General features: G+C 40.4%; 2 protein-coding genes across 5 annotated transcripts in view; one reads left to right on the top strand and one right to left on the bottom strand.

Annotated features, from left to right (window-relative positions):
* The window catches only part of IQCK (IQ motif containing K), a 38,630-nt gene extending 30,468 nt beyond the window's left edge, over positions 1–8,162 (top strand). For 2 of the 3 annotated variants that reach the window (XM_088174399.1, XM_088174398.1), the window contains one exon: positions 973–8,162. In XM_088174399.1, the coding sequence (XP_088030525.1) occupies positions 973–1,082 (110 nt within the window). In that variant the 3' untranslated portion in view covers positions 1,083–8,162. The remainder of the gene's footprint in view (positions 1–972) is intronic. The other variant, XM_088174400.1, reaches the window with a different exon arrangement.
* On the bottom strand, positions 6,667–23,277 carry GPRC5B (G protein-coupled receptor class C group 5 member B). 2 transcript variants are annotated; one of them, XM_014868977.2, is made up of 4 exons: positions 23,103–23,277; positions 16,094–17,107; positions 11,491–11,603; positions 6,667–10,132 (listed from the first exon to the last, which is right to left on the bottom strand). In XM_014868977.2, the coding sequence occupies exons 2-4, from the start codon at positions 17,097–17,099 to the stop codon at positions 10,088–10,090; spliced, it is 1,164 nt and encodes a 387-aa protein (XP_014724463.1). In that variant the 5' UTR covers positions 17,100–17,107; positions 23,103–23,277; the 3' UTR covers positions 6,667–10,087. The 2 variants fall into 2 exon arrangements, with proteins under 2 accessions (XP_014724463.1, XP_014724472.1); XM_014868986.2 differs by having other exon boundaries at positions 16,094–17,103; positions 23,103–23,168.
* Positions 23,278–23,492: the final 215 nt, after the last annotated feature.

Genomic DNA, 23,492 nt, shown 5'->3' with positions numbered 1-23,492 from the left:
GCCTGTGAGCACAAGTGTGAACTGATCCTCCAGTACCAAAGCTGTATTTTCACTCATCACTCTGCAGTTGTTAATAATCGTTAATAATGAACAAAAGGCCAATTGCAATTTGGCGATTTTTCTGTGATTATATAAACATCTGTTTTTTTTGTTGGTTTTATTTTGGTTTTTTTTAAGGAGAGGAGAAATTCTTCAAGGGTTCTGCAATCTTCTTTGTTTCCTTTTTCTACTTTTAACCTAACCTTTTAACTTAAAAGTGAAAAACCTTGGAGCATTTTTATTGAAAATACTGCTGGTGTTTTTTGCAAGCCATTTAGATAAGCAAACCTCAAATTTCTATTTATAACTATGGGATGTGTTGGAAGCCTGGAGAAAAGATTGTCACCAGCTAAAAAATAAAGCCTCCAAATAGTCCTGCAGCAAAACTAGATTTGAGACTCTTGGTTAATAAAAAGAAGGGGAGAAATGGGGCAGGAAAAGAAAGACCACGAGCTGTCAGTGGAGTGTTAAAATACGACTCAGAGAATACAAAGAAGTGGGTGACAGATTGCAGAGCACAGGAGCTGCTGGCCCTGACTCCCCTGAAATCCTCCCTGTGGCATCACTCACTCAGACATCTTTTCTGATGTAACAGTCTGCTTTCTTACCTGATGCTTTTAGGCTGTGCAAGAGTTTAAATTTGGTAACTTCACAGAACCTATCATATTTTGCAAGTTGGAATCATGTCAGGAATAAGAGGGGCTAATGGGTATAAATGCAATTTTCATGAAGCTGCCCAGAAAATCTGGAATTCTGGGTTTCTGCCCGAATTGGTTTCTGCCTGTAAATCCCCAAATGCTTTTAGCTGAGGACCTGCCACTCTGGAATGATTTCTATTTCTGGTCAGTTCTTTCAATTTTCATAATTTTCTTTTTCTATCTTGACTAATTACATTGAAAAAATGGTTGCCTTCATTCTGGATTTCCTTCTCAGTCCAGGGTTGTGTTCCACAAACTGTTGTGTTTCTCTTCATAAATCTCAAGTCACTGAATGATTTGGAGGACACTTGGATAATTGTAAGCAATAGTCTCCAGTACTTCTAATTCTCTGTAGTTTTTTCTCTCCTAACTCAGGTGCTCATGTCAGTTGTTCATGTACTCTAGTACTTGTATCTTCCCATATTTCTCTTCTTTTTGTACACCTTGAATTGTAAAAATTCAAATATATTGAATTATATTATATTGAATAATGAATTCTGAGTCTTCCTGTCAAAGTATGAAGAAAGCAATGGTGCATTGCACAAACAAATTCTGCTAGAGATCTTTCAGTCCTTATTTCCCATATGCATCACTGAATGTTGGTGTTTGGAAATTTCCTGTATGTCAGCTCTTGCTTTGCTAATCTGATCCTAAGTGAATTAAAAATTGCCCTGAAACTTTTTATCCTCTACAGTCATGAAAGCAAGACTAAGCATTTGACAAACTCTGCTCCTGATTTGGAGAATTAGGTTTGTCCTGTCACTTTAAAAAAATCCATTTTTCAGAAGCCTCCTCAGCTGAGCAATCCTCTAACTGTTCCATTTCAGATTCATGACTTGCAGGAGTGTCTATGGTTGGGTATAATTTCAGTTTTATCATTTGTCTGGTTAATATATCTGTATTCAATAGGTCATTTTCCTGTCACTACTGACTGAATATTTCCTGGAGTGAAAGTTTTCACTAATAATTGTATACATGCAGACTTCCAATAGTAAGAAGCTAAAATTATATACAGTTTATAAAAAACCTGTCTCTTTAAAAGTCAGGTCTTATTTCAGCAAGATTGCTGGTGGCTCCAATTTCATGTTCAGGCTTCTTTGGCATTTCATTGGGAGGCTAGGGTGAAACTCCTTTCTATATATATATTTTAGTCTAAGCCCCTGCTAATAAGTTATTCCAATACATTTTCTTTAATGGATTTTCATCTTCTTATAGTCTGAGTCTATAGTATTTTTCATTACTGTTTCCAACTGTTTAAATTACTAAAGTCTAGTTCATAGAGTTCTATGAAGAAGAAGTGTCCTCTATAGTGTGGGAGCATAAACCTTTCCTAAGCTACTGTCACAAAGCAGTTGTGTTATATAGTAGTGCACAAAGTAGGTCATAGTTTATTCACTGTTATGCTGAAACAACCAAGTGTCAAGCCAGAATATCAGTCCTGTACATTAAGATGAGGGAAAATTATGCCTGCCATCCAAATTAGATGATAAGGATGTTTGAACTTAATGCTCATATAAATAGGACAAAAGCTCCAAGTTTTGCAGATTTTTGAATTTTCCCTTCCCAGGAGCTAATGAACACTAAATGCAGACACATTCCAGTCCTTCCTTTAGCCATCACCTGTGCCTCAGCATTGCAGCACAGCTATGATAAACTGTGTCAAATGAGCTGCATTCCCAAGGAATGTGGCAGACCAAGTAGTAGCTGACTTTATTGTAGTAGGAGTAGCAGGTCAAAAATAGCAGTTAACAGTTGTGCTCCTCAAGAACACCCCCACCTCACCTCCAAAAAAATTAATCAGTCCCCACTAGTGCTTATTATTGTAGTGGTGGCTATAGTGTCCTATGGTTTAGAACGTGCATATGATTAAAGCATAGTTTAATCAGGTTTTCTCACTATGAAAAGATAAGAGTAAGGAAAAAAAGACTGAAAATTACAGTAAAGAGACTGAAACATAGTTCTAAAAAATTAAACTGTTCTGATAGGAGAAACCATATGACCTATTCAGGAAGAAATACCAGTACTAGAAGAAATAAGTGAGATGTGAGATTTTTTTTTCTTAAAAAAAGTGCTGTTACAGCACTAAAGGGCCTCGGTTCCTCCATATCTCAGGACTCCAAACAGGAGCTGATGTTTTAAAAGTATACTAAATACTGATCATGCTGCCAATGAGCACGATTGTGTTATTTAATTCCAATATTGCTCCTCCTTAAATTAGGCATTCTCTGTATATCATTTTCACGCATTCAGTTACACAAACATCTTGGGATTTAAAGTGCTTGTGTTTTTCCTGAATCCAGCTTGCTGTGGGAACAGCTTTCTTGGCATTGCCTTGAGCCTGGCAGCAGTGCACAGTTGCAATCCCCACTGTGTAAATGGCATCCTGGGGCAGTTTGTTCTGCCCAGTTATGTCCATACGCCTTTCCCCAGCATGCAGGAAATATCAGCAGAGAAAAGGGAATGGTTTCCATCTCAAAAGAATCACAGTTGTGATTCCCACAGTGGTGGGAGCTGGCCCTGCATAACTGCTCACAGTGACTGCAGACAGGGAGAGATGGAATGGGAATGGTGCTGCTCGAGTTCAAATTTTAATACTTTTTAAAATGCAACTGAAAACTGAAATGGGTTTCTCACTCTGTTGGAAGAATTATAGGACTTCTAGGACTGAAATGGCTAAAATTCAGCATAAGGAATGGCACAGCTGCAAATCAGGTTGATGATGCTGACATTTACACTGTTCATTGCTTTAGATATGTGTTGTCTGAAAGAAACGAGCTGGATTATCAGGTGGTGTAAGTGGTTCTAAACATCTTCCTTAGGCATTTGAAAATATTTTAAGCAAGCTAGTTCACTTTGAGGTGTCACAGCCTGAAAAATACATTTCTCCCATGGAAATTTCTAGTGAAAAAATGCAGCCAGGCTACATTCTCCATCTTTCCAGCTTATCCGAATCCTGAGGACATCTTACTTTTCTATCTGCATAGGAAGCAAGTATATGTCAAAAACTATTTAAATAACTGCCTGAAATCCAGATTTATGCTGACAGCCTGTGCTTCCTGCTTGGTATGATGTGATTGGAAATTGTTATGCTTAAGTAACACAGGTTATGATAAGACAAGGACACTACTGACTAAAAGCATTGCTAGCAGATACCTAAAATACCTGCTCATTTTAATGTGAAAGTGTGTGAGGTTTCTGAATGTTGCAATTTTTATTAAATATTTGCAAATGTCAGCCTCATCACATCAAAGAATATTAGACAAAATTCAATGCAATAGAAAGTATTTTGTATACAGGACATTCATAGTCATATGGGACATTAAATCCACTCTCAATTTTTCTCCTTGACAGCTGTACAAACAGAAGCCCTAAAATCAGAAAGGTCTTGTGCCATTGAGGCACTGGGCATGTATTGCCTTGAGCATTGTAAAACAGGATTTTACATTTTGGGATTCTAAGGGGTTGCTGTGTCCCTCCTCATACAACACTTTTCCTGTATGCTTTCTATGAGCTGGGATTCTCCAGGTTGGAAGCACACTGAGCATCTTAAATTAGCACACAGCCCTGTTGCAGCTCAGTATTCCCAGTATGTACCAAGAGGGTTTTGTTTGCTGGTTTTCAGTTGCATGCCTTGGAAGGGTAACTAAGCTCTCCTGAAACTGTATGTTCAAAAGGGGATTTTTTGGGCTTATTTGGCTTTATCTCTAGCATAGCTTTTATATATAAATCTCCCAACAAACTTGCTTGTTGTAAAAGGTGTGTACACATCTTCTGAAGTATAGGAAATTGAAAAGCAGATTTTTTAAAGCTGAAAGGCAGTTTGTAAAATTTTAAAATATCAAAACCAGAGTAAGTTGGCTGAAATCACACAAGTAGAATGAGGAACCAGACTCTTGTATCAGCAGAAGAAAAACATTAGGTTAATCTGTATTTCAACATTCTGAAAGAATACAGAGCTTTGAAAACAGCTTTCACTAGGGGGTGGAACATTTTTACTTTTATGTACAGCTTTTGTTCATTTAGAATTGTTTACTCCAGCAAGCAACCCTGTGCTCTTTGTTTGACTGATTTTTCCCATTTGGCAGACCCTTTGCAATCACATGGATAACATTCTTCCTTCCACTGAGACATAGAAAAACTATTCTTTATTGACCTTGCTTGTTGTCCTAAATAACAAAAATATATGCTAGGTGAACTGTATGACTTAATCACTGACTTTTAATTGAAAATTCTTTAAAGGAAAAACCTCAAAGAACTACTTTCAATTTTTATTTTTTTTTAACAATTCAGTGACTTCTTATTAGCAAACAACTCTGCCCTTAGCTACACATACACAATTCCCACAGCTGGCACAGAGAATTGTGTGCAAGAATCTGAGTGCTAAATCTGTGTCAAAACATGAAAAAAAATGCCATGCAAAGAAGAAATACACACACTTTTTGGGTTGGGCAGGGGATTTTTTTTTATTTATTTATTGAAAAACAGAGTATTTGCTGTGGAAGTATGGATTTTTTTGTTGTTACTGTGCCTGTTAATTTTTTTTTCTGTACAGTTGCAGAGGGAAGCAAATCAGAAGAGATGGACTAACGTACACAGAATCCTTCAACATCTCAATTTTAGTTTCCTCACTACAATTCAAAAGCAGAGCTCATGGACTTCGTGATACTGATTTAGAAATGCTCTTAGCATCAAAGTTTGACATGTGAGGTATTGTAAATCAAAGGCAGGTTATGTAAGGACCCAGTATGCCAAAACAAAATTCAGTCTTAGTTTAAGTGAGCATGATTCTGTTAAAACAGATGGAATAGTGCATATCTAGCCAAAAATGCTGAATCTCTGTTTATCTTGTGTTCCTGAATGCTCGCTTAAAACCTTTTCTGTCAGGAACAAAACTCTGGATGAAATTAAATGGGGTTCTACCCACATGTAGGCAAGTGTTATATCTTCATTTATTATCAACTAGACTTCTCTGTCTCCTGCAGAGCTGTGACAATTGACACAAATCCGGGCTCTGTTCAGAACGGTCTAATTTGCAGAAATGCTGTGCCTCTGCAATTCCAATGGAAGGCAGTGAGAGCTGGGGTTGCTCTGCATTTCTGCAGGGGAGAAAAGTCAAAGGCCCTTTTGTTACCACTTAGCACATGTGCTGAGAAAGTGTAGAATTAAGATCCCAGTGTCAGCATTTTCAGCAATCTTATGCAGGCTACTTACTTATATCAGGTCCAAGCACAGTAAAAATAAGATTGGGCCCTTGCTAAGGAACCCTTATTATTTTTTAACTCAGCCCTGTCAAGAACAATCCTTTTTATGCCTTTATAATTTCATAGCTAGAGAGGATAGTAGCAGAACTACAAATTATTCCATGGAAGTCAAAGGTATAGTTGTTTTGACTGAACACCTAATAAAACACGGGTGGTCTCTAGCACTTGCTGTGGTTCCACATGGATTTCTTCCATCACTTGCACAGACTTTGTCTTCACTGTTACACCAGCACCCACCCCCTGAGTTTCTTCCTGGTTGGTGATGATGGTTCTTCAACCAGATCTAAAAAATCAAACCACTTGAGGAAAAAACTCTCCTCCTGCACTCTTCAAGCCCAGCTGTATTCTCCTGTCCCTCCTTTTCACAAGCACAAGCAATTGAACCAGAACAGGAAACTGCTGAGCCAACAGGGGGAAAAAAAATCCTTTTTGTGTTAGGAGTTTAGCTGCTGAGCTCCTTGACTGGCTCATGTGGGTTTGATGGGTGCCAGAGCTAAGGGTAAGTGTGGGAATGTGGCCAGAGGTGGAGGAATGTGGTTTAGGAGCCCTTTCCTTCAGTTTAACTTTGCTTATATTGAGAAACTGCACCAAGGAGCAATTCTCTGTAGCACTGCTCACTGCAATGGAAAAAAATCTGTGTGGATTTTAAAACCAAGTGGACACAAATATTGTAAGTAAATAGTAAAGCCTTTATTCTCGTTAAGAACAGCATTTTGAAAATAAAACATTTGCCCATGCTTTACAACCTTTGTAGTTTTGTATACTTATGTACAGTCATCATGATACACATTGATTGTCTTGAAAATCCTTTAATAAGATACCAGTATGCAACAATCAGCGGAAAAAAGGGTACGTTATAAAACACACGTTAATACATTTAATAAATATATATTATCTATCAAAAATGAGCTTTAGCTCTCATCAATTAATAAAAAGCACCTGCTTTGTAATCCTGTAAGTTGGTAGAATAATCCAATTGTTTTATTATAAAAGCTACAATGCTCCCTTTTGTATGGCCTTTAGTTAGACCCAAGGCATCAAGCTCAAACAAAGCCAACCAAGATGCCTGTGTTTAGACTAAAAGCAGAAACAGCTAATTCTAGAGTATTTCATGTGCCTTGTTTATAGAAACAGCTGGATGTATTGAGAGTGTTCTTCTGAAGATGCTACATATTTTCTGGCAAGTGTCAAACACCCTCACAACCCTTCTGAAAGCAGGATCTGTATGGCTGAACTCTTTTCCTGCCATTGATCAAAAGCCAGTCATTATAAATCTTGTTTTGGTAATAGATGCTTTTGTCACATGCTTTGTGATTTCATTTTCTGCATGGAAACACCATGAGCACATAACTATCAAGGGACAACATAGTAGCTTTTATAGTATAAAAGCTAATTATAGTTAGGAGAACTGCGAAAGGCTTGTGCTTACTTACTTATTCATGTTGTTCACAGATGCTCTACATTCTAGAAAGCTTTCCAAAAAGGCAAAAGTAAACACTATTAACAAAAATATAAGTTAACATAAAGGTGCCTTTCTTCAATTACAGTTTTATTTTGGGGCATTTTACATCACAGACTAGTGACATACAAAAAAAGAGTTGCTCATTACTAATTGTATAAAGTTGGAAAATAAAGACCCTCCTACATCTATTGCCACACTTTCACCACCACACATTAAACCCAATCCTGCTAATTTTTAATTCACTGAATAGTCCACATGACTAACCCAGTGAGACTAGTCATGTGAATAGCAGTTTGTAAGATCTGGCCTTATCTTTGCATAAGCCCTGAAATTCCAAACAACTTCATCAGAAGCAGGATTGGGAACTCTATTTATCAATTCAGTCACATCTAGAAAAAGAAAAAGAAAGTTTCTTAAGATAACTATGTCTTGTATAGATTTTGTCAAAGGTCTGTAAAATATGTATTATAATTCATAAGTCTTGGTTGTAGCATGATAAACTTTTTAAAAGAAAGCTGTCCTACCATTTATGCCATGGTCATCTTATATGTTTTTCTGATAAGAGTTTTATGAGGAATTTTTTTTGTAAGTGTTTTTTAAAAGCAAAATTCTCCAGAAAAGTGATGGTAATAGTTTTTTATTGTTCCAAATTACGTGTCTTCTGGGTGACTATCATTATTTTAAATATTACCTTATTTGATCAAAGCTCTGCTCATAACAAGCAAAATGTATTTCTAAGTCACTGGATAGCATGCAATATCCACCCCTACCCTACTTGGTTACTAAGGCCATCTAGTTACATACAAAATGAAATAAAGGATCCCTAAAACAAGCACATGCTTCCTTTGCCTCGAGGAGGGGAGGGCAGGGGGGAGCTGACATACTCCTTCACTCATGCATGACAGAAAAACATTGCTTCTGGAGGAGAAGGGCTTTGAAATAAAACCCAATAAGATGATCATGGCAAGAATGGCAATATATATTTTTATATATATATATATACATATATCTGTGTGCAACACTTAGGGACTGGTCTTGCAGCCTCTGTACCTGTATGTAGACCTAGTGGTGTCGATGGGACTACTCGTGGGAGTACAAGTCTGCAGGACTAGGTTCCTAATTCAGTACAAATGGAAGTACATGAGGAATCAGGAAGACTCTTGAAAAATAAAATGCTTGTCTTTCTTCTGCAGTATACAGCAAGTAACTTCTCTTTGTGAAGCTACTAAGCTATTCAGTTATTTGTACATTTATTTTTTTTTTTAGTTTGAAAATATATCTTTTATTACAGCATATGCAAAGTTTAATTATAATATGTTTCCTATGCCTTCAAGTAAAAACAATTAGCTTTTAGTATTGAGGAAAGCTAAGATTAACATTGGCCAAACAGTGAGGATACAGTGATGTTTTCAATGTCCGATATGTATTAAATGTTAAAGAAAGGAATGATTGCTTGAACATAATGAAAAAACATGGCACAACAAATGGGCAATGGGAACCGTTTAAATAACCCGGAGAAAACAAAGATGAAAAGCTTTGAAAAGTCTGCCTTATATCAACTCAAGAAAATTGATGGGGAGGGAAGGAGTAGGGAAGAAACCACCTTAAATAAACAAAAACAACAACAAACCACCTCCAGCACAGAGATTCTACTCTCTAGGCACTAAAATGCACCACCACGTTTAAATGCACAAACACCTGCGGTCGAGGGGACTCGTACGAACACAGGGGGTGCTCGGGGCTCTCGGCCGCTCCGCTCCGAGCGTGCCCCAGGGCCAGCGCTCGCCACTGCCCCGGCTCCTGCCGCCCCCAGCCAGCCCAGCCACGGCCACGGCCACGGCCACGGCCACGGCCACGGCCACAGCCTGTCCCACCCAGCCTTTGCACAAACACATCCCTCCGAGGATGCTGTGCTCGCACCCGGGCCGGGGCTGGACACAGGGGATCCATCCCAGAGGCCGAGCAGAGCTGCTCCTCTGTGGCCCGAGAGGCTGCACAAGGCGCACGGACCGTGCACAGAGCCCGCGCCCCTGCGGAACGGCACCTCTAGGCCAGCCTGTGGAGAGCAGAGCACCGAACTAGAGAGCAGCGGGGAGCGAGCTGCCACTGTGACATGTGTGACTGCACACCGTGCTGCGGGACCGCCAGGGAAGGAACAAACAGGGGCTTCTCATGGCCTTGGGAATGACGGGAAAAGGAGAAAAACGGAAAGAAATCCTGCGTGTTTTCACACTATAGTGGCAATCTCTTGTGGCAACATGAATTAAGTTTAGGTGAGAGGAGGGTATTTCGCAAGCAACTGGCAACCACCAAAACCAGGCTTGCCTGGCACACGAGTTACAGGCAAGAGAATATCTTACACTTCAGAATACAATATCCCCTCTGCCAATTTAAGGTGTGCCTACTTCTGCTTTTAATTAGATTCAGCTTCAGTTTTACGATTTTGTTTTTGCAATTCTCCATTCAATGGTGTTCACATTTAGGCAAAATCCTCTGCAGGATTTAGAAAGATCCTGGATGTTTTGTTGCTTTGTTCTGGTACTGTTATGGATTCCTTCCCTCAAAGACACACTGCCAGGGAACAACATCTGCAACAAGGATTCTCATTCTCTACAGCCTACAGCCTTTCACCAGAGGTGTCGTCCAGTGTAACTTGGCGGAGCAGTTGGTATCTGGAAATAAGGACAATAAACCCATAACTAAGAGATCTAGATCGTTCAAAAATCACTGTTACCACGCTACATGTACATGACAGCTTTCCAGATGGTCGTTCTAGAGCAAAGTGATACAAAGAAACTCATCTTCCACCCATACAGTGCATTATCTCTCTCTAAAACCATGACTATATATACACATGAGCTTTGTATCTAGCTCAGAATCAAGCAAATCAAACAAAAAACCCTACATTCTCAAGTTTCTTATCCTTTAACTGCCTTCTCCCTGAGCTGCACATTCTAGTATCAGAAAACAGGCAGAGATGAATTAAAACTTCAGAAGGATGCAATCCGTTACTGACAGCAAAGCCAAGCCTTTTCATTTTACTCAAGTTGACATGTTTCACACACAGTGTTACCCACACAGAATTCTTGTATCTAGTCTCTCTTGTTCACTAAAATCAGCCAAAACTTTACTTACTTGAAAACAAAACCAGACCTGCAATCAGTTCATGTTATTTGGTTTTAAATGTAGAGGTTGAGTTATGGAATCAGCTCATGATTCAAAAGAAAGAAAACCCAACTCACATGAGTACAAACTGGCTCATGAGTCGACTTTTAAGAAGCATGTAGATATGCATGATAAATGTGGGGATGAAAATTCTTCTTTTTTAACAGTATGCCTGCTATATGAAATGTTTTAAGTGAAAATTGGATATAATGTGAAAAACATTTGTGAAATCCGTTTGGCATCACTAAACCAATCTCACAACAAACAGGCTGCAAAAATACAGGTCTATCAAAGAATGACATGCCAAACCATTGTCTAAGGAAGAAAACCTGATGCTATTAACATTAAAATATTCTATATTCCTCTTTTATGAATTGCTTTTCAAAAGATGTACAAACCTGTAAGTTACAAAGAATTACATGTATTTTACAAGAAAATGGAATATATGTGAGACCAACATTATCTGCAACAATTATTTAAAGTAATGTATTGCCTGAAAACATCTGTGTGACTCACACCATCTTGAAAAAATCAGATTAGAAATGGTGTCATTTAATAGTTATGTTAAATACCTTAACACAAATTTAATTTGAAAGGGCCATTGAATATGTTGTCTCACAAAAAAACTTGGTTCACTGAAGCTGCACTGCAAAATCTGAATAGCCAAGTAAACAAATGCAAAATACTTGTTAATTACATATTTTCTAGAGGGAAGGGAAGCATTACATGCATACTTGCTGCCTTATATTTTCATTTATAGCTTTCCCACTGCTGTGAATAAGCTAAAGCAGGTTTTCAATTAGTAATGGTTGTATATATCAGTGCATTTCAAAGATTTCTTAAATCATCACATTTTGATACTTACAGTCCCACCATTTAGCACAACTGCCATCTCAGTTGGCTGATAAACATTGCTTCTAAAGGGAGCACTAGGCCGGCTTCCCAAACTGCCGTTTCGAAATCCTGCCGTTCTTAGCGCTGTGTTTGGAAAAGAGAGATCACTCTTAGAATACAATTAAAGCTGTGCAATCACAGGATCTTCCTTCCAGTTTAGTTACTGGGAACCTTGCCACTGATTTTAACTTCCACGTTGCTTTTGAACAGCTGTTTCCCTTGCATGTTGGGAACGGACTTCAGAAGAATCAGATTTACATTAAATGAACTGTTTGCTAGGGAGGGGGAAAAAGGAACCAAATTTTTGAAGCTTGCTTAATCTCATTTCAGTGGGAGCTCAATGTCTTTAGTCACCAAACCTGTGATATACCTTGCACAATGCATTTTGCAAAGTGCTCCCTGTGTTGGTTTGGATACTGTGGGGTTAAGTAAAATGTGTTACGTTTTGCTTTCTATCAAACTCCGTGGACTGGGATCCAAAGCCTTGCTCAAGCCAGTAAGCAATGCTCACAACCCCCTGAGCATTACTTCAGCATGACTAGCATATAAGGATTTTCCAGATGTTTCAGATTATATTTACTCTGAGAAACTAGAAAGATGGAGTAAATATTGCTTTCAAATAGCTTAAACATGGCAAATCACTGAAGCCAAAGACAAGATACTGATAGCCCTCTTGGATGTTTATACCAGGAATAAATCAGTCTCCCCATTAATTTTAGTACAAGTTTGGTTCAAGATGTAAATTCTGAATGAGATATGTATATGAGGGATATGCTGCTCTCTCAAAAGCAGTCAGGGGATTGGCACATACAAACTCCCTCTTTAATTTCGAGGGTAAATAATGACTTCACTGAACTCAGAGTGGCCAGGGAACAGAGCTCATTTATCCACACGATGTGCGTGGTCACAACGGGCAAAACTCATCTGTCAGCTGCTAAACAGAAACATGCCCGGTTCAGGCACCTGGGGCAAGAACTTCTCTTAGATTTAATTCAGATTACAATTCTACAGTCTCTGCCTGAAATCGTGAATGAGCTGAAGTTTATGAGAATTTCAGCACAGACTTTAATGAAGCCAGGATTTATCTCCAGTGTAGTTGCTCTATGTAGAAGATTTAAATGGATCCTGCTGCCATATGCTCTCCTCTATCCACTGCTACTCCTCTCTTTGGGAGTTGTGCACCAAGATGAGAAACAGTACAGATTTAGCATGGAAATTTAGAAATTCCACCCGGCAAATGCTCAGCTGTTGACTTCAGATACATACAGACCCTCACTTGCTCTCTATTGGAAAATCACATATTTTTGCAGAACACTGGGAGAAAAAATTATGAAAATGTCTAAACTGCAACTAAGTACTTTTTATTAGCTATTTAACTATCTCAAGGTTGGTAACTTTTTTTTTGCTATTTGACTACTTCTTGTGTTATAAACACACATAATTGCACTGGTATTTGCTAGGACATACAGACACAAAAATATCTTTATCACGCACACCATCATTAAAATATTTATACAGAATATTTACACAAAATATACACAGTCATTTCAAAGCTATCTCAAAGAGCCAGTAAATTCAATATTGCTAAATTTTCTTTCCCTATTATTGCAAACAGCTACACTTATTTCGACATGAGAATCTGTGAAAAGCTTTTAGGCAAAATACTCATTTTGGATTTTTTTCTCACACCAGTTTTACCATTTTTCCTTGTACTTTTTACATTACCACCAAATAAATCCACTTGCATAGAGTATGTGTAGGTAAAAACCAAGCAGTAATGAGGATATTTTAGCAAATGTGTCAAAGCCTCTTTTAAACACATTTTTGAATTTTGTTCACTTTGCTTTTAGGCATTGACTGTGACGGTGACTGTAGTACTAGAGGTTATTAAATGAAATTTAATGATACCAGAGCTGCTTGGGCTTGGGTTTCCTGACAGCTGTGGCATTCTACATTTCACATCCAGATTTCTCTTCTTTAAGGCAAATTCTCTCTGTCTACAGAGGTTTCCCTACTAGTGTGCACTGCACTTCCAGAAAGCACTGAGAACTCAGTCAACTGCTTTGTCCAGGCTTTCTAAATACTGTAATATAATTTTAGAAGGCACACCTATGAAAATAACTCTTCTAAAGAGATATTTCAACCTATTGTATAAATATTAAAATCCCAGATTAGTATGCTGTTTAAACGATGTTTAAGTTACTGACTTTAGAATAGTTTTGCTCTATTAAAGCTGAATATTGTTCCTGGAATAGAGCAGCTCTTGTTGCAAAGCATAACTTGAAGCTTCATTTTTGCTAAGAAAGAAGGAATCAAGGAGGACATATGCTTCTTTGAACCTGAACGCTGTTCAGATTCTTAAAATGCTGCTTAAAATCTTAAAAAAGAGCAAAGTTATTAAATTGTTTTATACAGGTATTAGTGGAAATAACAAGAATTAATGGAAAATATGTTTGTCCAGGCATGTTTTCTATTTAAAGCTAACTGTTTACTGAAACAAGTATTACAGTCAGGAAACTGTTTTCTGCTTACCATGTCTTCCAAACTTTACAACTAGTGGATCTTCTATTCTTAAACATCATTCTTAAGTATAAAGTAGTTGAAGAAAGTACCTTTCCAATAATTTCTAAACTCTTGATGATGAATTCTCAAATCAAGTCTGATTAAATGGATGAGAGAAGGGAACATTCTCTACATACCTGCAGAGCCAATTGCTCACAGACTCCAGGTGCTTTGCCACTGAACCATCAGCACGGGCATCTGACTCAGTGACTTGGTTATTATTAAAGTATTTACTTTAAGTATATCTACCCTGCTACTAAGTTTTGTTTCCAAACCCTGCTGTCCCAAGCCAGTCCTTAAAGAACTGCTGCAAAGGAATATTTAATCTGTTTTGATGTATTAAAAATTCTATATGCCATGGGAATAGGAATGACAGGCATTTATTATGGTATACATTAATAAGGACATCAGATAAGGAAATCTATTTTGTATTGTACTATAATTCAGATAGATTAAAACAGAACATAAATTGCACTACAATAGCATAATGATTTTATAGCTATCATACATCTATCCATTTCACAAAAAAACTTAATTACTGAATGATTAGATCAAAAAGGAGCTTCCAGTTCTTTTTTTAAAATGCATCCATGAATAGGAATGATACAGAGTGAAAGATCCAATTTTGTTCTTAGATCTGCCTTAGCCAGAAATAGCTTCACTGAAGCCACTGCAGTTACTTTACTATGAAATTAATTTAATGGGGGATGGAGAACAGTAAAAAAAAACCAAAAACAAAAAACCAAAACACCACAGAAAAAAAAGAAAAGAGTGCTTTTAGTAGCAGTCGATAGTGCAACTGGCTCTTGCTTTGGAACATTAGTAATAACAGCCATTCTTTTATTCATGTGAATTTTTTTAGTTTGCCACTGCCCTTGTAGCATCTATTCACAGAAAAAACTTCCCTACTAGAACTTCAAATTTCCTGCTAAAAAACTTAAAGGAAAAAATGCCTTCCTGACCCTACACTGTGCCAAACAAAAGTGTTTGATTTTCCTTTTCCTCCATGTCTGGTCAGTACCCAGGGAAATATCAAACCCAGAGGAAATCAGACACATAAATATGAATAGGAAGGTGAAATGCCCTCAGCCTTCTTTCAGGAGGTGCCAGAGCAATGTGGCAAATACTGCCTGGGATACCAGGCCAGCATTCTTCTCCGTGAGAGTGAAAAAAAATCAGTGGAACAAAATCCTTCATCCAGGTGTGGGGCAGCACAACTCCCCCGAGAGCCCCACGGGGCTCCTGCTCCCCGAGGCACCGCCGGCTCTGCTGACCTGCCTGAACCCTCCAGCGGGGCTTGGATCTCTGAAGCACCTCGTTGTTCCTGGACCTTCCAGCAATTACTCAAAAAACATTTTCGCTGCAAATTTTAATGATGCCACTACACATCGTTCCACAACAAGGAAGGCAAATTACCTCAAAACCTCTCTGAAACCTCAGACGCTCGAGCCTTCAGAACAAAGGCTGTCTTTGAACTGTCCATAAACCACTTGGCATTTTTCCCCCACAGGGACACAAAGTGGCACTAAATCCATTTTAATGGAAATATAATTAATAGTAATTATTTTGTTGCTCAAGTGGCTGAGCAATTTGTAACATAGACCACTTTATTTTTTTCTGAGGTTTTGGGAAAGTATTTTGTATTAAATGTTGATAACTGCTAATTACAAAAAAAGTAATTTAAATTATTTAAAATAAATAATTTGTTATTTGTTCCACAATGAATTTTTTTATTCTTTTGGTGTTGGCTTTGCATTTGAAATTGTCCAGTTTTTCAAAGAATAATCAACGTGCTGAAGAATAATTTTAACCTATGTATTTATGTATGCATTTTTTTCATTTTTCTCCCTCAGTAGATGATATCTTAGTGAAAACTGTAAAAGGAAAAAAGGTGTAGTGTGAAAATTCTTTCATTTATCATGACCTTAATTTTCAACACCTGAAAAATTTCTCATACAGAGAGTTTTCTTGACACTACAAAAAAAATATAGTCCTTTATAGGCAATTTTTACCTGCATTATGTTCATCCATTGAAAAGGCTTTATTTTCCATGTAGCTCCGAGGAAGCTGTATATCTTCCTCAAAAGCAGTTTCACGCATCCTTGGCTGTGAAGTATCAAAATAATTGGGTGTGTTTTCCTGCTGTGATGGAAGGATGGTACAGTGGACCTCTGGGATGGCATGAAAAATAACAAACACCCAACCACTGGACACCAGTGCAATAGCCAGAGTGGGATCACTCCATTTGTCTCTTCTCTGCAGCTCAGCATTCCCGAAGAGGTACATAGTCATCCAGGCTACCCAAATCAGAATGGAAAAAAACAGGGTTATAATGAGGCATACTCCGTTTTTCTTCCATTTCTTAAACTTCCCACAGAGAGTGAAAAACGAAAATCCCATGGTAAATACCATCAGGAACATGACGTAAATGGAAGCCATCACAAAATCCATGGGCTCGTAGCTGCAGGCCCGCTTGTTCTCCCTGACGATGGTCAGGATCAGCCACTCGGTGGCAATGATGACCTGCACCAGCATCAGGCAGACGGCCACCCCGGCCAGGTGCCAGCCAGACGGGCTCTTCCCGTGGCGAACGAGCCTGCGGAGTCTCCAGGCTTGGGCCAGCAAGCACGAGAAGCACAAAGCAAAGATAACTCCCCAGAGAAACCTTCGGGTGGAGCACACCATTTCATCTTCCTGGATGATGAAGGCAAACGTCAGCCCGAACAGTCCCAGAGTCCCGAAGAGAAAGAGGAAGTGCATCCCCAGGGGGCTCTTCTTCTCTTTGTCCTTGATGAAGGGCAGCCTCACCAGCAAAATCAGCATCAGCAGCAGCGTGGTCAGCACACCTGCCCCCGCCACCGCCTCCAGAACAATCCCCCAGATGGCATCCAGGTCACACAGGTACACGTACTGAGGGAGGAGATCCAGCCCACACCCCTGAGCAGTGCTGGAGTTCTCTGAAGAGCCATAGCTGATCACGAAGAAGAGGAAGAAACCAATGGCTGGGTAGGTTTTCATTTTTCTGTCTGAGACAACAAAATATTTGTTTAGCTAGAGCTGAGTTTGGAGGATTTCACAGCCACTGAAGCCCAGCTTGTTTCAGTAGCCCATGTTTACAGTTTTTGCACTGGATCTGCAGCTGGCACAGCCTCCCCCCAGCCCCCTTCACTGCCCTCCCAAAAGCTGCTTTGGCCTGTTGTACTCAGAATGCAAAATGACTCATTGCTCTGTTTGCACAGATTGAAAACATTTCCAAACTCTGACCCTGCAATTGGCTAAAATACAGCCAGAAGAAATTATGTATCCTGTTGCAAATATTACATTGTCTGCAATACTTAGACACCTACTACCTGCTCAAATGTAATACCGCACTCACATCAAGGTGTTTAAAGCATTGTTTAAGCGTTTAAAGGTGGTTAAGTTGCAGGGCCTGAGGCAGTGTAAGCTATATCACAATTAGACTGTCCCACAGCCTTGCTCCTTTTAGTGGAACAAAGGCAGAGTCAAAACCACTTTTAAAATTATTACTTTTTAAAGGATAAAGCAATCCAAGAAAAATAAACATTGTACATTCTTAAAAAAGAAAAATCTTGTCTTTATGCTCAGTCAATAGGCAGTTATCATATTCGCTTCTTTCATCCTCTTCCAAAGCCCAGATATTAGATTTCATTTGGAAATGGGAATGGTAGTCTAGAAAAATCTCATATTCTGTGACAAGGGTGCACACATGCAGTGTCATCAATCAACTAATCAAAAATGAATGCCTCATTGTGCTTCTTAGCCAGTCCAAAAACATTCAAAGAAAACAAATAACAAAAACCAGAGCATCACTTTCTTGGATCCAAAGAATGGACAATGGTAAACTCTCCAGGAACACAACACATCCCACTTGACCATTAGGACCAAAAGCCTAGACAAATCCCAACTTAGTTTTAGGAAGAACATGGGTTAGGTGCTTTAAAAATACACATGATGGCATTTGCTTTTATTAAGCAAAGCAGAGCAAAGGAGAATGTTAAAAAATGTAACCTTTAACTGCCAGTCTGCCTGGGCCACAGCCGCCCTGTAAGGGCAGTCTGGAGTAAACACTGTATGGAGCAGATGTGAAACCCGACTCTGTTAACCTTCACTGGCAGTCAGTGCTGCAGGTTCCAGCAGGATTTTCCTCATTGATGTGAGGAACGTTTCAGACTCCCACTTGTACTGTATGACCATGAGGAAGAGAAGCACCACATAAGCAGCAGTAATGTTGGTCAATGTGAGTCACACACCTCATGGGAGATGTTTAGGATGCAAAGTGAAAAGCAGAGAAACTATCAGGAGTTCTTTTGTAAGCCATACAACAGCCCTAAATGGTTACCTGTCCAAAGAGATTTTGTAGATTAGAACTGCTTTCAATGAAAACTTTGAAAACTTTAATGAGAGTTGAAAATAATTTGAAGTAGCAGTGCAATGTTGCATTGAGCATAATCAGTCATAACCAACACAAAAACTATTTACATAGACTGTCTGAAACTGTACTGTGTCTCTTAGAACTGAGAACTGTGGATTTGCTCGTGCATGACAATCCTGTGCTTTATTGTTCTGTAATGACCAAAGAGAAATCCTGAGGATCTGAATCTCCAGTGTGTAATGACCAATGGCCATTTTCAGCCTCTATCAGGAGACAGATGGTGAAGCTTCTGATGTTTCCTATTAGGGGCACCAAGACAGCAAACATGCCAATATAAACATGTAATGACTCTATGGTCTTCATTCACACAGGACACAAAACATCCTATTACAAACCTTAATCTCAGAAGTGGAAGCTGTGACAAATAATTTGATCTGGGCTTGGACAAACAGGAAATGGGTAATGGGCAACCTCTGCCAGCCCACAGAAATAAATCTTTGCACTATTGGAAAGGCTGCAATGTTCTAATGATGCAATGACCTGCTAAGGACAAACGATTTGTTTTTTTCTACCTATCTGTAATTTACTTGATGGTGGATTGGTAGAATATGCACTTGTTTATATCTGATTTATGTAACAGGTTCTTCAATTACTCTGTTGCAACACCCACGTTAAAAACACTGACTTTACAGAAAACTAATCATCAGTGAAATATATTCATTTTTGTATTGAATATACACTCAATAAATCTCCTTGCCCTTTGAGTACATAATTAACTAGAAGAAAACATTCCGAAGATAGTTCTCCAATTCCTTTTATGCACAGTCAATTCCCACTGCAACTACTGAATTTCCTCTTTAGAATGTTTGAAACATCCTAAAAAGTGTGAAATGGTCACTGCCTGCTGACACAAAGGAGGGAAATCCACTGGGGTCTACACTAAGGCAATGCTCCAAACCAGTGGTGCCATTTCAAGAAGTAGGAGGTCATGTGGAAAATGATTCAAAATTAATTCTAAATGTCACCCAAACTAGAGACAACAACCAGCCCTGAAGTGAGGGTCATGTTAATTTTCCACTACCCCATCACTTACAAATTATGATAAGCATGGACTAAATTGCTTTCAATAGTAGCTTTGTTTATTAGCTACTCTCCAAAGACCTGGGGGGTAATGAATTAAGTGTGAGTATCCTCAGTTCTAAGATATTTTCCAGTTTTCTGGTTACTTTATTCATGTCATGTAACCCTCATGTGATTGAGCTATTCTAGGACAGTCTGTTTCCATGGAGATTGTGCTGCATGGGTAAGCAGTCATATTGTCAGGCCATCATTTGTTTCCTCTTCCTATTTGGAAGTGTTTGGGAGGGGGAAGGGAGGGTTAATGAATTTGAGTATTTCCCCCTCCATGAATAAGTGGTTAGTTTTGGAAAGGGGGAATTAAGCTGTGACAAAATATATTCAAAATACATATTCTGAAATACAGAGATGTTCAACTCAAGAGGAATTTTCCCAAGTTACTTCCTACTTTTGGGAAAGCTGATGGGACATAATCAGTAGTTCTTTTAGAAAGGTCCTAGACAGCCACAGGACTGACCAAGAAATCTCTAGGACTGCTGACAGTTATTCCTGGTGTGAAATAATTTCCCACCCAATGTCAGTGAGTCTCACTAAACACCAGATCCTGCCCAGCCAAAACTGGCAGGCAAGGCATGAAGTCTCCAAAGGAGGAACCTTTCCCTCCTAACTGCTATCAACAAAGCAGTTTGTTTCTAACCTGTTTACTATCAATTTCTGCCTGACTGGGTAAAAGCAGGCAATATTAATAATCTACCCCTTGAGACATTACCAGCCAAAAAAATCCTCTTTCTAGTGCTGATACTCAGCATTGAACACAGACAGTTTTACAAACAGGGGAAAACACTGCATTACAACACACAAGTTTGGCAAGTGAATACCACAACTTTAGCTAAAACCAAAGATTCAATCATTTTAAGGGAAAACTGAAGGGTTTTTTTCCCCCAGAAAAGTTGTTTTTGAAAAAAAACCAACAAAACCAACCAAAAAACATCATTATGGGGGTTTTATTTAAATAGCATCTTCCTCAAGCCTGTGAAGCGGGTAGGATGGCCTCTTGAGATTTTGTAGTAAAATTTTACTGCACACGCTTGCTGGTTTTTACTTAAATCAGTAATTGTAGGAGAGTTTTTTTCACCTCTTTATGTCTAGATTAGCTATTACTAAAGTTATGCAACCTCACAGTAGTAACAATAGCGCTCTATTCGGCTGGCGCTTCACTTCTGCTGCCAGAGAACTACAGTAACACGGGAATGCCACAGAAACATTCCAGCACAGATAGAGCCAGTGGCACCGATACTCCCCCACATACTCAATGAACTGTTCACAGGGAAGAAAAGCAACTTGGGATTTTTTTTCCCCCCCAGATTCCTCTCCAAAATTATATTTCAGTAAAGCCATTAAGGCAAAATACCTGAAACCAGAGCAATCAGGAACACTTACAATCAATATTCTAATCAATAAGCCTTACACATTTTAGGCAAAAGCAGCAAACAATTAGCAGGACAGCTTCAAATCCCATACTCAATTTTTGGCTCAAAATCTGCTCTCAATGACAGCTGTAATAACTCCACTGTTTTCTGCAGATAAAATGTTGTGTCCCCTTCATTACATTATCTGGCATAGAGTCACTACAGAAATTGCAGACACAAAGCTGCCCCAGCGGGTACAAACTACAATTACAAGCAACTAAGCAGAAACAGAAAAACTCACAGTTGTCATCAAAAAGTTGTCATGGTTAAAAATCTATGAGGCTTTCTGTAGCTAAAATCTTCTGACCAAAGCTTGCAAAGGGATTAAAAAGACACGGCTGTATGCTGCTACAGAATATATATACATAATAAAACTGTAATCGTGCAAAGATTTAAGGTTAGGCTATTCATGGTTAGATGCATTATTTGCTCCTGTACCTGAAGTTCAAATGTTAGTCAGCTGACACAGGAAGATGCATTCAGTGGCAAAGAAGAAAAACAATGTAGTAAATATAAGCAATAGTAGCACAAATCGTAACCTGCTCTGCCACACAGCCAGAAGACTGGCTCACTGTGCAATTTCAAAAAAAAAAAACACCCCCACCAAGAAGTGTGGTAGAGAGATGTGAGCGAGTGAGTGAGGAATTAATCACAACACAGGATCTCTGCCAGCTGCTTTTGATCAGAACTGAGGAATGAGCTCCAGGACTGATAACAAAGCAGCAACAGCCAAGCTGAGATCAGACTACTCAAGGGATGTGTGTATTTCCAGAATAATAATTAATAGTGCAATTGTGCTTTGTAGGCAAAAATACAGCAGTGATTTTGACAGCTCCTGCATTAGATACACATCATGCTCTGTTACAGCCTCGCCGTTACAGAAGGCAAGACCCCACTCCAAAAGGACACGTAGAAAAAGTATTGCTTTCATTTAGAGATACTTTGTGACATTGAATACCCTATATAATTATCTGTCTAATTTTCTGGGGGCTCAATTCCCTTTGGTCATAATCTGTGTATCACGTGTGCCAAGGTACTTCTGACCATAGTGCTTGGTGTTGAATTCACAACTGATAGCGATCAATGACAGTAATCAATGTTTTTATTTTCTTTGCTAATTCTCACACTATTTCTATTCATGTCATAGCCTTCCAACAGATGGGTTCTGGCATCTGATTTTTTCTGATGTAGCGAGGCAACCCTGATATTCCCTGCTGGTAAGTAGCAAGGGTATCCCCGTTAAACAGCTGCTCGGTACTAGCGCTGATCACCAAGCTGGGTCTACGGGTTGAGCACGCAGGAAATCCTGTTAGCCTTGGGATAAACATTAAGTGCAGGTGTAAACAAAGGGTTCACATAAGTGCTAAATCCTCTCTCTTCGTGGCTTTGCGGAGAGGTAACACAGAGACAGGGCTTTTATTAACTAGAGAGAAAACTGCTGCGCACCCGCAGCTCCCGCCAGCCCCGCGACCGGACCGCGGCGGCCAGGGGCCAACAAAAGGCTCTCCCCCCTCGGCTCTTCCCTGTCACTGCCCTTGAGCTCCCGCTGGGGAATGCGGTGAGGTGCCGGGCTTGGCTGCAATTACGACCGCGGTGCGAGGCCAAGCGACCCCTCCGTGCGGCCGGTGCGCTCCGGACTCGCGTTAATCCGCCTGCAACCTCTTCCTCCTGGACAACAGCTATCCCGCTTCAGCCTCCTGTCTTTTGTCCCTTCGCTCATTTCTCTCTTCGGATTCTTTTTCCCGTCTCTTCGTCCCCCGCCTGTCCCCGCTCTTCTTCCCCATCCTCTCCGAACTCCACTGCCCTCCTCGCCAGCCTTCCTCCCCGCTCCCCGCAGCGCGCCCCCCTGCTCCGAGCCCCCCCCACGTCCTGCCCTATATCCCGTCTAATCCCCCCCAGGATTCCTATATCCAGCCTGTTGTCTGCTGGCAGACACCGGGCTAATTCTGCGGGCAGCGCAGGGCGCAGAGCCGGGTGAGCGGCTCCGCTACGTCCCCCTGGCCCGCAGCCCTTCCCCGGCCGTACCCCCGGGGCCGGTCCGGGGCCGCTGTCCCCCCGCCCGCCGCCCCTCCACCAGCTCACCCGCTGTCTGCTGCGGCCGAGGGCGGCAGGGCAGCTCTGTCCGCCAGCCCTCCGCAAGTCACATCCCGGCTCCGCGGCGGGGAGCGAGCGCAGCGCCGGCCGCCCCCGCGGCGGCTCACGGAGCGCCCGGCCCCGGTGCGCGCCGTGCGGAGCGGAGCGGTGTCCGCCGCGCTCTGCGCCCGCCGCTCCGCCGCGCTCCGGCCCCGCCGCCAGCCCCCTCCCACCGCCCCGCCCCGCTCGGCCACGGCCCGGCTCGGGCTCCCTTGGCTCGGCTCGAATCTGCTCGGCGGGACGGGGGTACCCCGGGGACAGGCACAGGACACCGCCCTACGGCGCTCCGGCCGCCCGGAGCTGCCCGGCCCCCAGGGGATGGGACGCGGTGAGGACGTG

The sequence above is a fragment of the Sturnus vulgaris genome, chromosome 16, assembly GCF_052056855.1.
Source record: "Sturnus vulgaris isolate bStuVul1 chromosome 16, bStuVul1.hap1, whole genome shotgun sequence".
Lineage (NCBI taxonomy): Eukaryota > Metazoa > Chordata > Aves > Passeriformes > Sturnidae > Sturnus > Sturnus vulgaris.
Note: the sequence above shows the minus strand (reverse complement) of the source record. Positions and strands in the feature narration are given on the sequence as shown.

What these genes read in the sequence shown, in the direction of transcription:
- GPRC5B (XM_014868977.2), bottom strand. Translation starts at nt 17,099, where the DNA reads ATGAAAACCTACCCAGCCATTGGTTTCTTCCTCTTCTTCGTGATCAGC. An exon ending in AATGGATGAACATAATGCAG is followed by an intron (nt 11,604 to 16,093) that starts GTAAAAATTGCC and finishes TTCCAAACACAG; the next exon opens with CGCTAAGAACGGCAGGATTT. An exon ending in TTGTGCTAAATGGTGGGACT is followed by an intron (nt 10,133 to 11,490) that starts GTAAGTATCAAA and finishes CCTTATTTCCAG; the next exon opens with ATACCAACTGCTCCGCCAAG.